General features: G+C 39.1%; 1 protein-coding gene across 1 annotated transcript in view; it reads left to right on the forward strand.

The window, feature by feature from the left end:
- Positions 1–19343, forward strand: part of ola1 (Obg-like ATPase 1) — a 210058-nt gene that overhangs the window by 17423 nt on the left and 173292 nt on the right. Inside the window, exon 3 of the mRNA XM_043693599.1 lies at positions 10025–10168. Within this exon, the coding sequence (XP_043549534.1) occupies positions 10025–10168 (144 nt within the window). The remainder of the gene's footprint in view (positions 1–10024; positions 10169–19343) is intronic.

Below are 19343 nucleotides of genomic sequence, written 5' to 3' on the forward strand. Positions count from 1 at the left end.
TTGGTAATCAAAAACACATGGCCATAAAATTCCATTTTTTTCATATCTTAATTGTAGTTACAGTTGGTGGTATTTGTTTTTTGAGTTCTCCACCGACCTGTTGACAATTCTCCTCATGTCATCATTATACATTTGGAACATCATGGTGTACCTGGAAAGGAGGTAAATTTGTGAGTATGTACAGTTGCATTAGAAAGTAGTTATGCTCAATAAGTAGACTATTAACAAATCCCTTGCATTGATTTGGAGTCGGTATTTAAATTGAGGAGTGGGTTTATTTATGAGTGGTTTTATAACATTGAAAAAATCCTTTTCAAGTTCATTACTAACCAATGGATTCTTCCTATCCAAATTATATTACTGAAATAATAGACGTAAAAGTGTTGCATAGAATGTATTTTAATAAGTTGAAGTGGACAGCTCTTTGCCATTAATATAAATGATTTGGAGGTGAATATGGGAGGCGTGATTAGTAAGTTTGCAGCTGACACCAACATAGGTGGTGTCATAATAATGAAGATGATTATCTCAGTACAACAGGACTGTGGTCAGATGAGCCAGTAGGCTGAGGCGTGGCAGATGGAGTTTAATTTAGATAAATATGAAGTGCTGCATCTTGTAAGGCAAGCTAGGGCAGGACTTATACACTTAATAACAGGGTCTGGGTAGTGTTGCCGAGCAAGGAGACCTTGGGATGTCGGTGCATAATTCCTTGAAAGTCGAGTTGCAGGTAGGCAGGATGTTAAAAAGGTGTTTGGCATTCTTGTCTTCGTTGGCGAGGGCATTGAGTAGTGGAGTTGAGATGCATGTTGCAGCTGTACAGGACATTGGTGAGGCCACTTTTAGAATACTGCATACAATTCTGGTCACCTTTCTATAGCAAGAATGTTGTTAAACTTGAGAGGGTTCAGAAAAGATTTACAAGGATGTTGCTGGGACTGGAGAGTTTGAGTTATAGAGAGAGGCTGAATATTCCGGAGCTTTTTTTTTCCCTGGAGTGTCAGAGGTTGAGTGGTGACCTTTTAGAGGTTTATAAAATCATGAGGGGCATGAATAGTGTGAATAGCCAAGGTCTTTTTCCTTGGGTGAAGGAGTCCAAAACTAGAGGGCATGGGTTTCAGGTGAGGGGGGAAAGATTTAAAAAGAAACTGAGGGTAACTTTTTCATGCAGAGGATGGTCCATGTATGGAATGAACTGCCAGAGGAAATGATGGAGGCTGGTACAATTACAATATTTTAAAGACATCTGGATGGATATATGAATAGGAAGTGTTTAGAGGGATATGGGACAAGGTCACATTGGGATGTCTAGTTGATGTGGATGAATTGGATTGAAGGGTCTCTTTCTGTACTGTATGAATATAACTCTTTCTTAAACCAGTATATATTTAAAAGTTTATACTGAGAAATAATGATCTTAATGTTGTTTTCAGTGCTCCATGATGCAAACTTCTCTCTTAGTTAAGATAGTTAGCCCACTGTGCACCACAAGTGTGCCAGTGACACTCCGCTCTCATTTCCACTCATCCATGAGGCTAGGTTTGCTTGGTGAATGCTTCCACTTTATTTTTGAATACTCCTGGAAAATCTCTGAGGAATCCCAGATCCCTGTTTGAGAACTGCTGTAACATTTCCTGTTGTTTATAATTGTTTTTAATTGTCCCTTGACATGTCATAACTCAAAGAAAGAGGAAAAGACATGTTTTCTAATAATTTTTGACATAAACTGGTATATTTTATGATATTCTTGTTATGTTGACAAATGTTTTAGGCTTCTTATTTTCTCTTTTATGATCAAATTACACACTTTTTAGCATATTGGTTCAGAGATGAATATTGGAACAAATTTGCCCTCTTGGCAGACTAAAGTAATGTAAAATTTGATGTTGTGTAAGCTAGATTCAAAGTAAAACTCTCTTCACTTGTATCAATGCGAAAAAATGTATTCTGTGCGAGGGATTGTGCCAGTTGCATTTTGTGAACTAGTGGAAAATTATTTGACTTTTTGTCACTGTTTCATCATCACTTCCTCTGTAAGCTTTTACTTTAGTTTGAAGAAGTAAAATTAATTGATTCTATTCACTTTTTTTGTTTATCATAAGATGCTATTGAGTTGTCAGAAACTAGTGACATGCCTTGATAGGAGACAAACAATAACCTTCACCTGGGTCTAAAACTAAATAGAAGTGTTAATGTTTACCTTTCTCTTACTATTTGATGTTTGTATCTGATTTTAAAAAAATAACCAAATGGTATTAAAAATGTCCCTAATGTGAGATGAAAATAGTGTTGATTGAAAATAGACAATTGCTAACATGTCGTAAACAAGAATTTGTTTCAAAGTTTTAAGAGTGTCAACTATTGTGAGCCTGATTTGTTGTGTCTATACTAGGAAATTCATGGAATTATGCATGTTTTAAAATATTTCAATCTGTTCCTGAGTTCTACGCTATTTCCCATGTGTTGAATGATAAGGCATAATTAACCACTTGTACAATGCACCAGCACAAACATATGCCATCTTAACATACACCTTTGAAAATGGAGTTTAAGAATGCCAGTTTCTCCCATCCCTTGTTTACAAAACTCAAATGGGAAAGTGAAAATTTAGAAATGGGAGCCTATAGGTCATTGTAGAAATTGGTAAATTTACCATTAATTTCTTGTGGATAAAATACATATTCTAATTTTCTGATTTGAACAAACTTTTGGAGATTTATAAATTGGAATACATTTATGAGTAAGTCATTCTCATTATTCTGATTGTGTTTTGTTCAGTGTCTCCTATACTTTGCTGAATGTCTTCCTCCTCAGTTTGCATGGTTGTTATCTGCTGAATATCTCTGCTTACCTGTGCTTTTCTTACTTTTCTTCATGCTGAGTATTTGTTTATTGCAGAAAATAAATACATTTTGTCCAAGTTTTTTAATTTTGAATTCATCAGGGCATTTCCCAAAGGGAAAACCAATGTTTATACCACAAGAGAATGCTTCTTGGTTGTGAAGTGGTCTCTGGTGGAATCATTGCCATAGAGAATGATCCAGTTTGTTGATTGACAATTAACTATCAGATTTTGTTTAACTTTTTAAGCCAAGCACATTGACTCTGTTCGATCAGGGTCTAAAAAGACTGATCAGAACATTTCTTCCTGTGTATCGCAGAAATTTGTTAACAGCTTTAAGGCAGTCATTCTTGAAAGCTACCTTGTCTACCTGGGATTACAGTAATCCATCTCAAGAGTTTGAACAATAGATTTCACTCTACTGCTATGTAATTGTAAGAGGAGTGGTGCTGACCATTAACAGGATGTTGCTATCAAGTCAGCAAAAGCTTCTGCCCATCACACAACTGAGTAATGTGCTATGTGAATTTATTTCAGTGTTGGTATGAACCCACATATGTAGGCTATTTGTCGAAAGCACTGGTAGATTGTATCAAGGGGTATGTGCCTTCGGTTGTTCATAACATGCAAGGCATTGACTATGCCCAACTAGTCTGTGTTCGCAAATTGTGTACACAGTGCCCACCATTGGATGTAATTCAGCAATTGGATATTGTTTGCTAGATAATCCTGAATGCGTGAAGAATTAAGACTGGTAACCAATTCAGGAATTGGAACATGCAGTGTGGCACACTTGTCTGGGCTGAAAGCAATATAATATTGCGTTGGACCCTCTTTCTTTATAGACAGAAAGAATGTGTACACACTGTTTGTTTCATATTAGCAAAACAGGGGACAGCCAGTAGCTTTTTAATTTCTCTTGGCAATATGTCATCCCACCTGGTTTAAAATAATGAGAGTCTGCCTGTTAACTATCAATTAGAATGAATTGTTGCATTCTCCATGCAAAGTCTTTAACAATCAAAGTTCACTTGCCATCGAATCAGCACTTTCCTGTAACGTGTTGAGCTTTTCCCTTGAATTGATGCTCATAGAGCCATAGAGATGTAGAGCACGGAAACAGATCCTTCGGTCCAACACGTCCATGCCGACCATTTCTAAATTGATCAAGTCCCATTTACCAGCATTTGGCCCATATAGCTCTAAACCTTTCCTATTTATGTATCCACACAAATGTTGTATTTGTACCAGCATCCACCATCTCCTCTGGCAGCTCATTCCACACACGCACCACCCTCTGTGTGGAAAATGTTACGTCTCACCTCAAACCTATGCCTCTAGTTTTGGACTCCCTATCCTGAGGAAAAGAGCTTGACTACTCAGCCTAACCATGCCCCTCATGATTTTATTAACCTCGATGAAGTCACCCCTCAAACTCTGATGCTGTAGGGAAAGTAGCCCAGCCTATTCAGCCTCTCCCTATAGCTCAAACCCTCCAATCCTGGCAACATCCTTGTAAATCTTTTCTGAATCCTTTCAGTTTTCACAACATCCTTTGTATAGGAGGAAGACCAGACTTGAATGCAGCGTTCCAAAAGTGGCCTAATTAATATCCTATATAGCTGCAACATGACCTCCCAACTCCTGTTTTCAATGTAAAGCAGTAAAGGCAAGTAAACCAATTCTTGTGAAATGTCCTGATGAATGTAAGTCTGAAAGCTTTGAAAACATGTTGTTTTATAGCAGTATTCAAGTTCTGTACTTGCAAATGACTACTTGAGTAAATTGCAAATAGATTCAGTTCTGGAGTTCGTTCGCAATTTGATTTGTATGTAAGTAGGAACACAATGCTGGACGGTGTAATGCAGCCATTATAAAGTACAGGATATGTTCATTCGTCGAGTCTTCAAAATTACACCCCTGTGAGGGATTGCGTCTGTAAGTCTGAGCTCTCATACTGCGAAGGTTTAGAAATTAGGAACCCCTTTATCGTCCCATTCACCTCTTAGTCAAAGCAAGATGCTCAGAGACACTGTATAGTTTTACCTTCTTCATCTTTATTGCAGGCCCTGGAAGGAGAGAGAACAATCGCCCATGTCCACAGAGGCATGAGTTCACGGTCTTGTCTTGAACAGTAGTTTCTCAATGAACTATGTAGTCATTTTATAGGGAGGAGCATTCAGATAAGGCAACAAACCTATTCATTGGGTGACTGTTACAATCAACGAGTATCAATAGCAGAGGCCAAGCCCCTTACTGTTATACAATGAATGTTCTTAACCTTGTTAACTGGATTCATCCAATGGTTACTTTTCACCTTGTTAGCTGACCTTGCATACTCAATGCTTCCAATATTGTTAAATAACTGTACATAATGAATGCTTTTCCACCTTGTTAACCCATTACTCTTGCCTCCAGTACCCCCACCATTAACTGTAAGTGCTTACATGATCGGAGTCATGCTCAGCTGAACCTCTTGTTTCACAAAATTCTGAACTTAATTCTTTCCCTGCCTGCTTATACCCTTACACATTCTCACCTTGTGCTACTTATTCCTTGCCAGCCTCTCTACTCTGCTGGACTTGGATCACTTCAATCACTGTCTACCAAGGTAAATTCTGTGCTGAGTTCTGTTCAACATTCCCTTCCCTTTGTCTTTGGAAGAGACCTCGCAATAGAAAAATCACAGATATGCTCTCGATGCTTTATGTAACATGTTAAACTGCATCATAGGGATATCCTTTGTCTCAAATAATAACTGAAGTGGATAAAAAACATGAACCAGCAGTAGAATGTTGAAATTTAAATGCTTTGTTGATTTCTCTAAGACTATATATATAGACGATTGCTTCCATAAAGTGCCAAGAATTTACACTATTTTCATAGAACTTATTTTTTCCACAATTTTGTCACAGCTAGGTACGTCTTTGAATGGAACATATTTCCCCTTTTAGACCCAATCTAATTTAATCATTTCAGTTTAGCAACAGTCCAACAGTGCCTTGCAACATTCAACAAATGAGACAATGTAGCAAAGAAACTGGAGGCTATTAGCTCTCTTGAAAGTCTCATTACGAGGAAAACCTGGGAAACTTGGATTCTTCCGTTTATAAAGAAGTGATCATTTTCTACAATTGCTGAAGTATAGAAGTAGCAGTTTGTTTTTAGATATGTGATTCTTTTAAAAAAAGACTAAGTTTTTTAAACTACTGAAATACAATTTTAAGATAAATGTGTGGATGGTTCCATACATTGATCAGTGCATGCTCTGATAGAGCAGTGGAAGAGGATATTCAAGAGTAATTTAAAAATGAATTTGATAAGCTGAATAGACACACTTATCTCTCATTAGACTGCAGTCTTGAAATTAGCAAACTGATAAGGGCTGTAAGTTCAAGATTATTAAATGAAAGTTTACAAAAACATCCTGGAGGCTATTCTGTTATCTTATTATAATGCCACAAAAGTATACTTTATCAGTTCAAAGTAAATTAGACAAACGTGGAAAGGAAGTGCAAACTTCAGTGTATGTCACCAAGACTGGCTTGGTAACATTAGAAGGGTCATATTAACCAGACTAGGTCTGTGGTGAGAGATCCAGTAAGAGTGAAAAACCTACTCACCCTCACCAGTTTAACTGTTCAAATGCATCTGTCCGTGATAGTATCAATATGAATGAACCCCACCGTCTTTCTGGAGATGAAGCTGTTTTGTTATACTGAGTGCTTTATTGATTGAATCTCTCTGTGGCATCACCTTGGGCAGAAAAGGAGTGGCAGAGTATCTTTCCCCTCTTTAAAATCCTTCACCTCCCTGTTGACCTCTGCATTTCTTCAGAGGGTGTGTTTTAAATGTTTTTTAATGTTGTAATTTTACTGATCAGACAAAAATTACACAGCACCAGAATTACAAATACAATGCAACACTAACTCCCATAAACACATTTGTGCGAGCACATGCAAACGAGGAGATCAGCCTTGGTTCAATGAGCAGTGTGGGAGAGTGCACCAGGGGTAGCATCAGATGTTTGTAACACAGGACGGTGTGTGCTGAACAGTGAAACCTGGATGCTATAGACAGAACTAAGCAATTTCAAACAGATCAGATCAAATCTCGCAATCCTGCCAAATTCATTTGTCAACAGACAACAGTTAACCTAACTGGAGGAGGAGACTTCACATACACCTGTATTCTTAATGAGTGGGGAGCTAAGCCCATCAGTGAAAATGAAGAGGCTTAATTATTCGCTAACCATCTTCAGCTAGATGTACCCATTAGCTGATTTAATCTTCTCCCTTCTGAGGTCCCCAGCATCATTGATGCCTGAATTCAGCTAATTTGATCACTCCATGATTTAAAGAAATAGCTGAATGCACAGGTCGTATGCCTTTGTATCATCCAGTCAAAATACTGAAGACTTGCGCACCAGAACTAACCACATCCTAACCCAAGTTGTCACAGCACAGTCCACAATACTGAGATTGATCAGACATTGTGGGAGACTCCAACATTTTTTTTATTGGTCTACAAAAACGGACCATAAGGTGTAGAAGCAGAAATAGGCCATTCGGTTCAGCAAGTTTGCTTTGCCTGTTATGGCTGTACTGATCATGCTGCATTCCTGTCTTTTGCCCTAAACCCTTGAATCCCTTACAGATGAAAGGTCTCTCTGTCTCTCAGCCTTGAATATACTGAATGACCCAGATCGACTACTCTGCTTATTTTTGTTTTAAAAGGGGAACCTCTTACTTTGAGATGATGCCATCTAGTCCTAACTTCTGCCACAATGGAAAGAACTTCTCTGCATTTACCCTGTGAAGTGCCTTCAAAATCTTGTTTGTTTCATCAAGATCTCCTCCTGTTCTCTTAAACCCCAACCTACTCAACCTCACCTCATTAGAAAATCCCTCCATACCCAGAATTAACTTGGTAAACCAGACAAAGTTAATCTGGTTTATTATCGCAAACATCAGCAACGTGATGGAAAATATTATCAACCTCCAATTAGAATGAATCTGATGTTCAATGCAGAGTTTCTGTTGTACCAGGACAATTGAGATAAGTTTTTGCCCAAAGGTGGGGAAAGAAAAGGCTGCATTTCAGTTGGGAAGCATGAAGGAATGCCCCTGACATTTAGGCAGCAATTGAATAAGCCATAGCAAATTTGAAATCAATGGGAAAACTGTCCCCAAGTGGAGTCAGATTTCATCAGGATTATTGGAGGTCAGTTATTTGAGACCCAGGACATTGCTGTTCTTCATCCTAGATTCCTAGGTCCATCTTCAGCTACTTTGGTAAGGACCTCCCCTCCATCACAGATTGGGTGGATGTTGATAATTGCTGTGATATGAAGGTGCCAGTGTTGGACTGGGGTGGACAAAGTTACAATCTCTCAACACCAGGTTGCAGTGTTCAGTCCCATTTGCAACTCCTTCATGCCTAAATGGACAACACTCGGATTTGGCAAGTGAGGTTTGTTACCCAACTGCACGCCATGATCATCTGCAAAAGAGAATGAAACCATTGCGACATGGGATTACCATCATCATCAGCATCCTGATGATTACCATTGACCTGAAACTTCAGCAAGCCAGCATTGTAAACATTGCAACTACAAGAGCAAGTTAGAGGCAAGGAATGTCTAGTGAGTAACTTGACTCCTAATTTCCCTGATGCCTGTCCACCATTCAAGGTGCAAGTCAGAAGTGCAGTTGAATAGTCAGCACTTGTCTTAGTGTTAATTCATACAACACTTTGCATTCATCATCTATGGCAAAGCAGCCAGCTTCATTCATGATGTTCACTACCTCCATTAATAGCCCGCAGTAAAGTAGTACGTACCATCGACAAAGTGCACTGTTGGACTTGCCCAAATCTCTTTGAGTAGCACCTTTCAAACCAGTATGCTCTACCATCAAAATTGAGGGTTGTTAAGATATTGTGATGCTTCCATTTCAAGTATCTCTCCAAGTCTCATACTATCCTGACTTGAAATTATGTTGCTGTTTTGTCATTGCTAAATCAATATCCTTAAATTCTGTCATAACAGTCTTGTGGGTGTACCTTCAGTGCTTGTTCTGCAGCAATTTAAGAAAGTTCTTCAAGGGAAATTCGAGATAGGCATTCCATGAACAAACAAGTAGACCTCCTACCTCTTGTGTTGCAAATGCTATGATCTTTTTGAATGTCCTCACATAAATAATCCTCATGGTTTCTATGATTGCTTGAAAACTTAAACCAAATTCTTAGGGTTAGCTTTCATATTTGTGGCCTGGACTGGTTGTTACATAATCTACCCAGTTTCATCCTTTTGTTTTTGTTGTTAATGCATTGAAAATTTAGGTACCTCCTGCAGATTGTCCCTGTTTCCCTTGTGCTTGCGTTTGCCCTCTACTTCACTCCATACTTTTTAACTGTAAATTAATAGTTCCATTCATAGGATGACTGAATTTGGGGATAAAATTGATTATTGCCTTGGTATAGTACTTTTTAATGCTAGGGTTTAGACATATTATTGGATCAGTGTTGAGGATTTTGTTTTATGCTTCTGACTAGCACTAGACCATCCAGGGAAGTGCTCAGCACTGACATTAAGGGCAGAAAATAAAAAAAACAGAGGGCATTGATTTAAAGTGAATGACAAAAGAACCAAAGGTGACATGATTATAAAACCTTTTTACACAGCATGTAGTTAGGCTGTGGAATGCATTGCTTGAGAGCGTGGAGGACGGATTCTATGATGGCTTTCAAAATGGAATCAGATTTTCTGAGGAGAAAAAAAATTATGGCTGTGGGAAATGGGCAGAGGAATGGGACAAGTAGTGTTGCTTTTGCAGAAAACTGGCAATGATGTGACAGACCAAATGATCTCATTTTGTGTTGTAATATTGTGATTTTACACTTGCATTCCTCACCTTTTTATGCTTAAATCTCCGTTCTCCTCAAATCTCTGCAAATACTTAATTCAGCTTATTATTTTTGTAATGCTTCAATCCCCCAAACTAGTACTCTGTTTTTCATGACTGTGACCTGTTCAATATTGCCTAAATATGTCATGTAAAGTTATAGTCCCTTGTCTTTAAATATTAGACTTTGCTGTATGCTGGGTAAAATACTATTATTTCATTGTATCTTTTCTCAGAAATGCTGGTCTTTTAACTATTTTTTTTCTTTGTGAAACAGGAAATCTACATTTTTTAACGTTCTAACAAAAAGTCAGGCAGCTGCAGAAAACTTTCCCTTCTGTACCATTGATCCCAATGAAAGCAGAGTGCCAGTTCCAGATGAGCGGTTTGACTTTCTCTGCAAGTACCACAAACCTGCCAGGTACATTGATGTTTTTAATTACACTGTTTTAAATAGGAAGTAAATTTTAGAAAACTGATTAAAATTTATCATAATCTTAAGAACTATTTAACAAGATAAAATAAATTAAACTTCCCTGTGGACACTGAATGGTGAAAATGTTTCAGCTATTATTTTGTTTAACTTTTGAAGTAACTTCAGTGACTGCTGACATTTTATTTGCTTTAGACACTTTGGGATGCCCTGAGTTTAAGAAAGATGCTATAAAATCACAAGTCAAAAATTTGTGCACTGTTTTATAAATTCTTTGGTTGTTTGCAACTTCCAGTTGTTTTGATAGAAACTTTGAACATTTGAACACTGATTTGTAAATTGATGTCGGTTTTATCAGCAATGCTCATTCAGCTTTGGCAATTGTTTGCATGATAATTTTAATTTAATGCCTGCACCCATTCAATTTCTCAACTCTTGTCCTTCCTCTATTTTTTGTTTTAATTGCATGCTCACATTTGACTTCGTGACTCCTGGATTCCTCTGCGATCAGAAGTAGGCTTTTGTAAAAGACTTCACTGATAAGACTTGGCTGCTGCAAATTCTGTTACTTGCAGTTTCAAATTTTAATAAACCTATTTGAGCTGACACCCCAATTCTCCACTAGGTGCTATTTCTCCAATTTATTTTAATGCTTAGAGTAATAATTTACTTTGTACTGAATCAAAGTATATTTTTCATTGAGTTCTGGACTTTTCTAGTGACCTTCAACATCAACACATTCTACAGGCACAACTCTCTGATGAATAGCTTCTTTTCTAGTACTTGGCCTTCTCTTACCTTCTCAATTTTCTGCTCCTCTACAGGGCAGTTTTCACTCACCTCTAAGCTAGATGATCTGTTTTTATTGAATCTCTTGTTGCTGCATTGTTGCCAAATGATCCTTGCTGCCTTCACAAGTGCCAGTATTGCTCAGAAGTAACTATTTTGTCTTTGAGTGTAAAAGGTTTGCAGGCTTAAGTTCCAATTCAGAAACAATTGTTTGAAATTTTTAATTGGGGCTTCTGGTGTCCGTTGAGAGGGTGCAGACATTTAATAAATACCTCTTTAAAGATCATTGGAATTATTTTTAATATCTTTCCTAATATTAATCTCATTTAATATAACTAAAATATTAGTTTGTTGTTTATTTAATTTCTGATTTTATAATCGGTAGATTGACAATGTGTCTTTGGAATCTTTCCTTCAAGCACTTTGTCTTATTTCACTTCTCCTCTGTCTCTTCTAAAATCTTAATTCTCTACCTTCTCTCAAGCTCCATTTCAAGGTCTTTGGCGATATCCTCGTCCTTTTTCTTTCCCACCTATGTAATAAGCCGTTTCATCTCTGTAATTTAAAGCCCATCTCAAATTATCTTGCTGTCTGTACTTTGAATTCACTTCTCTCCTTCTGTATAAACTCCCCAACCCATTTAACAGCCATCACCTTGACCATCTCATCTTATCACACTGTGATAAGAGCCACAGCCAAAGTAATTTCTGCTCACCTGCATCTACTCCGTCTCCCTTCACTGTTAGACCCTGACTTTTGCTCAATTCACTCAGAACTGATCCTTTAAGACAGCCTATTATTTAGCTATGATCTCCATGAAATATCCATGTATATAGGAAATGACAAATAGACTGTGACAGGAAGGGGGAGAGAGTACAAATCTAAAAATCTACCAATAGATAAGACTAGAATTTGCAAAAAAAAGTAGCAAAAGTATAAAACTAAAGGCTATGTATCTGAATTCATGTCTCATTCAAAACAAAACTGATAAACTGCAAGTGTAAATATTTAGTATGATTTGATAGCCATTATAGAGACATGTCTGCAGGGGGACATGGACTGGGCTCTGAATCATGAAGTATACAGGATGTTTAATTAGGAGAAGGTGGAGGGGTGGCTCTGGTATTTAATGATGGCATTAGGGATGATCGAAATTTAGAAACCCTAATTGTGGGAACTGTTTGGGTAGAGAAGAGAAATGATAAAGGCAAGAAAACACTTGAGTATGGTGAACAGGCTTCCTAACAGTAATCATATGGTTGGGTTGGTGGTGATTATGGGAAATTTTCACCTGTGTATATAGTCTGGAAAAGTCAGATGGGCAAAGGTGTAGCCTAGATGAGTACTGTACATGGAAGGCTTTGCACAACATGTTCTGCATCCAGCCAGTGAGTAGGCTATGAAATTGGGTATTGTGCAATGAGATAAGCTGTATTAATGATATCAAAGACGACACCCCCAAGTAGCAACCATAATTTAATTGAATTTTACTTTAGTCTAAGAGAGAGGTCAACAGCCTGAGAATGTTTTAAAACAAAAGGGTCATTATGCGGGCATGAAAGTAGAGCTAGCTGAAGTGAATTTGCAAATTAGGTTAAAAGATAGGTTTGACAGAGATGCAATGGCAGATATTTTAGAGGGGATTTCAGAATATACAGAATGAATGCACTCAAATAGGTTAAAAAAAAAAATCCAAGGATGGATCCTTGGTTAACTAGAAATGCTAAGATATATCAAAGTAAAATAAAAAGTTGTGCAAATAGAAGTGGCATGTCAGAAGATTGTACAGAATATTAAAAAAAACAAAAATTAGACTCTGTAAGATGGTGGCGATTCTGTAGAACTGCTGTGGACAGCCAAGGTATACCGGTGTTTTTTTTAACCATCCCTGGCCAACTTGTGTGGTGGAAATATTAGTTTAGAACCTTCCAGAACGCATATTTGTTAATATCTGGGAGTGGGAAGGATGCCAAAGGGAAAAGGAGCAAGCAAATAGCAGCAGGGAGGACACTCCCCTGCAACACCTACCACACCAGAGACTGCAGCAGCAGCCTCTCCTGATCCCCCCCCCCCCGGGACCTGACAGACTCTCAGGAATTGGCTGCGGCGATGGAGAGACTTACCTTGAAAGTTGCGGCTGCGATTGAGGAAATCCGTGGGGAGATTCGTGCCCAGGTGCAACCTATTGCATCCATGCTGCAGAAGCACGAGCAGGAGATCCAGGGCCTCCGGGAGAGGCTGGAGGAGGTGAACTAAGGCCTCGGAAGCTGCAATGGAGTCCTCATCCAGTCGGATCCAGGTGCTGGAGCGAGAGGTGTGGGCCTTGCGAAACCATATTGACGACCTCGAAAATTGAGGTCGGAAGATAAATCTCCGAATTGTCGGGCTCCCTGAAGGTGAGCAGCCAGCCAGTTTCTTTGAAAACTGGCTGCTGAAGTTTTTGGGCCTTCACATCGAGTCCAGCAGGCTTCAGATTGAAAGGGCATATCGGGTTACAGTGCACAGGTCAGGGCTGGTGCAGCATCCCCGCCCGGTCCGAGTGCACTTCCACTCATATAAGCACAAGCAAAAAGTCATAGAAGCTTCCAGATCCCTAAGAAAAGATCTGCAGGCGTTGCTGTACAAGGGGTCAAAAATCGTGCTTTTCCAGGATTTTTCAGCAGCTGTAATCCGAAGTCCTTCAATGAAGTTAAAAAGAGGCTGAGGAACCTAGGCATCCAGTTTTCTATGAGATACCCTGCAGTACTTTGTTTCAGCCGTGAGGGCTCAGTTTATACATTTGACTCGGCGGATAAGGCTAAAAACTTTGTGGACAGTTTTAGAATAGATGGATTGTCCTGAAGAATATGGTTAATGTTTGTTCTCTTTTCTATTTTTCCCCATGTTTTCCCTTTTATTCCTTTCTTTCTCCCTAATAATTTCCTTTTTGGAAAGGGGGGGAAAAGACTTTGGAATAAGTTGTTCCTTTTTTTTTAATAACTGGATTTTCTGATGGGAAATTTAGTGGATGTTCTTTGTTGTCTCTGTCCCTTTTTTTTTGTTCTGCTTCTCTTTTAGTCACAGGTAGGGGTGACATGAAGCCAGAGGTGGGTGGAGTGCTCATCCTGACTTTGTCTTTTGATTTAAGGATCATCTCCTTGTTTTTTTTTCTGGCCTAAGGCTGGGGCACAGTCCAGGTTTGAAGGAGCTGTGAAGGAGGGGATGTGTAGGGTGAGTGCCCCGTATGGGCAGGGGGAAGAGTCTTCCATTCAAGGTTCTATAGTTGGTTTTCTTTGTAGTTTAATGGCAGTAATAGTTGTTTATAGTTATGATAGAATAGTTTTTGTATATGTAGTTTTTTGATTCTGAGTCATTATTTACTTATGCTCGGCGCTTTGTAAGCAGGGTTCTCCCTCCGAGGGGTTCAAGGGTGTCTGAAAGGGGATATGGCTAAGTGTCTTATTAAATGGTGCACCTGGAACATTAAGGGAAGTCATTCGCCTATTAAAAGCAAAGAAGTGCTTTCTAGCCTTAAGATGGAAAGGGTTGATATCGCTTTGTTGCAGGAAACCCATCTTGATGATGGGGAACATCTGAAATTACAACAGGAGGGGTTATGTGGGTTTGAAAAAAAGGTGAAGTCTCTGCCGGTAGGGTGAAGGTATTCTTTTCATCCTTTACTTGTAAAAGTAGGGGAGTGGCGGTACTTATCCAGAAAAATCTTCCATTCAGATTATTAGAGCAGGTGAAAGATGAGCAGGGATGGTTTGTGATACTTAAAACCCTGATACTTGGGGAGGAATATGGCATTTTAAACATCTACTGTCCTCTGGCACATTCCCTCAAATTTTTGGTTAGTGCTTTCTCTAAGTTGTGTGCTTTTGGAACACGGCACATTATTATAGGGGGGATTTTAATTGTCTTTTGGATCTGACAGTGGACAGGATGCCTTGTGGGCCCCCAAATATTTCTTCGCAGGCCAAGCAGGTGGTTGACTTATGCGAGGAGTTGGGGCTGGTGGATATTTCTTCACTCTACCGGCAGAGACTTCACCTTTTTTTCAAACCCACATAAATGTCACATGAGGATTGACTCTTTCTGGCTCCCTCGGCCCTTCTGGATTCAATTATGGGTTGTAAAATTGGGAATATAGCTATCTCTGATCATGCGGCAGTATATTTGTAGGTTAAGGCCAAGAGTGAAGGGCTAGATTTGCGGCACTGGCATTTGGACCCCTTTCTCCTTAAGGATTCCAAATTTGTGGGATACTTTTTGAAGGAGTTTCAGGAATTCTTGATTATCAACTCCGGCACGGCTAGTAGTCCATCCATGCTATGGGAGACTGCTAAGGCCTTTGCTAGGGAATTAGCTATTTCCTGTTTGGCTAGCTGGAAATGACAAAGAGGAACAGCAGCGTCTCCATGAGATGCAGTTGAAAGCCGCGGAGGCAGCACATTTTGCGCGGCCTTCGGTGACTAAGTTATAGCGGATCACAGCCCTTTGGGCTGCCTTGAATTCAATACTGACACAAAACGCAAAGAAAGAACTTGCTTTTGCTAGACAGAGGCTGTTTGAATATGGGGATAGGCCAGGGAAGTATTTCCTGACTAGGAAAAAGTGTGCTCCCCAATCAATCAGAGACAGCGCCGGGGTCCTTACATACGATGCTAAAAAGATTAATGAGGCTTTTCGGAGCTTTTACTCTGAATTGTATCGGTCTGAAGGTTGCGAAGACAGGAGTGCTAAAATGGAGACCTTTTTTAAGAACCTGGACCTCCCAGGGGTAACCTTGGAATGGGCCTCTCTCCTTAATGCCCCCTTGACAGTTCAGGAAATACAGGAGGCAGTTAGGCAACTTCAGAGTGGGAAAGCGCCTGGCTCTGATGGTCTTCCAGGTGAGTTTTATAAGGAGTTTATAGGGATTCTGTCAGGGCCGATGTTGGAGATGTACAATCACTCCTATATGCATGAACGCCTACCACCATCTTTGAGAGAAGCTAATATTTCCTTAATTCTTAAGAAAGGAAAGGTTCCTGAGGATTGTGCCTCAGACAGGCCGTTTCTCTTTTAAACTCAGACTTCAAAATTCTGTCCTAGATCCTAGCGCTGAGACTGGAAGGGTGTTGCCCCATATTTTTAAAGAGATCCAGACATGCTTTATAAGGGGCCGTAGGTCCTCTAATAATATTAGAAGGTTGCTGAATGTGGTCCAAGTTTGTCAGCAATGATCGATTCAGGGGTTGGTGATTTCCTTAGATGCGGAGAAAGCATTTGACCGGGTGGATGGCCGTATCTTTTTTATGTCTTAGAACAGTTTGGGTTGGGTGGAGTCTTTGCTAGGTGGGTGGAGGTTTTATATCGCCCCCCCCTCTGCCCATAGTGTTAGATGTAGGGGTATGGATGGGTTGCGCTTCGGTGGGTCGGTGTGGACTTGTTGGGCCGAAGGGCCTGTTTCCACACTGTAATGTAATCTAATGTTTGTAAAGTTTTAAAAAAAAATTGCTAATAAATATATTTACCAAAAAACCTTAATACAGGTGGAAATATTCGGAGAAAGCTAGCCATAACTATAAAACATTTAGTAAGAGTTTCTAAAATGATCATATAGAAAGTGTGTCTGAGAAATTCATAAAAAAGGAGACAGCAGATGCAATGAATAGGCATTTTGTATTGGTCTTCACTAAAGTTACAAGCAACATCTCATAAGCAGAGATAAATCAACAGATGTAAGGGAGGGATGAACTCCTGAAAATCACAATCATCAAAGAATAAATTGTTGGAACTGCAGGCTGTTAAGCACCTGGTCCTGATGAACTTCACCATAGGATCTTAAAAGAAATGGCTCATGAGGTAGTTGGTGATTTTAATTTTCTAAAACTTATTGATTTGGGGATGGTTCCATGAGTTTAGAATATAGCAAATATAAAAAGGGAGGGAGACAAAGCAGGAAACTCCAGGCCAGTTAGTTTAACTGTTATCATAGAGAAAAAGTTGGAAGTTATAAGTTACTTAGCAACTTTCAAAGTGTTGGGCAGAGTCAATATGATATTGAGAAAGGGAAATCACATTTGACTGATGCTTTGGGAGTTCTTGGAGGTGATAATGTGCTGAGGATAAAAAGCTGAAGCCCCAAGTTCTGATCTTTTACAGTACTGGTGGATGGATGTACTGTACTTTCGACTTCAAGATGGCATTGGATAAAGTACCACATCAAAGGTTACTGCATAAAATAAAAGTTCATAGTATAGGAGGTTGTATATTGGCATGGATATAAGATTGACTGACTGGTTCACAGGAGATATAATTGAGATTTTTCAAGTTAACAACGTGAGTGGTGTGCTGGGAACTCAATATGACTTGGCTGAAAGGACATAAGATATGGTTGCGAAGTTTGTTGATGACACAAAGATAAGTAGGAAAGTAAGTTGTGAAGAGGACATAGAGAGGCTATGCAAATATATAGTTAGGATGAATGGACTAAAGATGTGGCAAATGGAATATACCGTCGGAAAATGTGAAATTGTCCATTTTGACATACAGAATTAAAAAAAGCATTTTTAAAATTTACTTGTGGGATGTGGGTGTTGTCTAGGCCAGCATTTATTATGCATCCCTACTTGCCTTTGGATACAACTGAGTAGATTGTTAGATCGTTTCAAAGGGCAGTTAAGAGTGTGGAGTCACGTGAGCCAACCAGATAAGGATGGAAATTTTGTTCCATAAAGGACGTTAGTGAACCACATGGTTACTTATCAAAATTGACAATGGTTTCATGGTTGTCTTTAGACTTGTCATTCCAGATTTTTATAGAATTCCATCTCTCCCATCTGCTGTGGTGAGATTCAAACTCTGGTTTCCAGGACATTACAGGTCCCCACATTACTAGTCTAATGGCAATGCCATTCAGCTGTTGTCTCCACTGTGATTATCTAAATGCTGAGACGTATCTAAATGGTAAGAGGTGTAGACTTCTAAAATGCAGAAGGACCACGTGTGCCACACTGATTTACTAACCTTATGGTAATTTAAGTAACTATGAAGACTTATAGAATATTGTCATTTATCATGAGTGAAATTGAATGTAAGTTATATAGGGTACTAGTGAGATTGCAGCTGGAGCACTGTGCACAGTATCCGTCATCTTATTTAAGGAAGGATGTCAATATTCTGAGAAGGACTAACACTTGGAATTAGAAGGTTGTTTTATGAGGTATGGTTGGACAGGCTAGGTTTGAATCTCTTGGAATTTAGAAGAGTAAGAGGTGACCTGGTTGAAACGGTTATGACCCTGCGGGTTCTTGATAAGGTAGATGTGGAGAAGATGTTTCCCATTATGGGTGAATCTGGAATTGGGGGTGTGCATTTAAAACAAATTCTGCAAATCTTTTTATTACAGGTTCATGAGTCTTTGGAATTGTCATTTTCTGTAAAAACGATGGATGCAGTGTCCCAGAATGGCTTTAAGAGAGAAGTAGACAAATCCTGGTTAAGCAAAAGGGTGAATGGTTATCAGAGATTAATCAGAATGTGGATTTAAGGTCACAATTGAATCAGTCATGATCTTACTGAATTGTCTACTCCCATTCTTAATTTGTATGATCGTATCTCTGCAACTGTTGATCTGCTTAATCATTCCTTTTCCTTCCTTTTGGACTTCTTTTTCCCTCCTCCACATCATGTACACTCGTGTGAGAAGCTTGTGTACTTGCTGTCACAAAGTGAGCTCACATTTGTTATTGGTTTAATCTCCATAGGTACTGTAATTTTCCATTTCAAAACGTCTGTGGTCAACCTCTCCTGAAAAACCACAATGATCCCTCTGCCCTTCTCAATACCCCATTTTTAACCTATGTCTCTCTTCAAGTTCTCCAGTGTTTTCAAATTCATGCCAGTTTTCATTTCATTTTCTCAGCCAAGCTTTTATTTTAGTCATAATGTTGAAACAGCCTAAATCAAAGTCATGTTAAATCTTGTATGACTGCTACCATAATAGATTATTCTCTCCCTTCTACCTGTCTGCAGAATTTTTCATGGTGATTGAATGATCCTTTTACAATGCCCCTCCTCTATGACCAGCTGTGAGGGACTAACCTAACTCAATTCCACTCTTGCATATTGAATTGTAGCCAGAGAGTCTCCATCAATGTTTTGCTACGCTGCAGTTTCCCATGATTAAATCTTGGCCTTTTCCAATTATTCCTAGTATTGTTGTTCTCATAATCGAAAGACAGGCTATCAGGTTCCACGTTTTCATTGACAAACCCAGCTGTAACTATTCATCACCCCTCTCAACCTCTCCAGTGTCTTTTAAGAAGTCTTTCTGCATTTTGGACAACTAGTCATAGATGCGGAGCAATCTCCCTTCAGTTGAACATAGGAAAGATTGATAACATTC

Source organism: Chiloscyllium plagiosum, chromosome 7 (assembly GCF_004010195.1).
Source record: "Chiloscyllium plagiosum isolate BGI_BamShark_2017 chromosome 7, ASM401019v2, whole genome shotgun sequence".
Lineage (NCBI taxonomy): Eukaryota > Metazoa > Chordata > Chondrichthyes > Orectolobiformes > Hemiscylliidae > Chiloscyllium > Chiloscyllium plagiosum.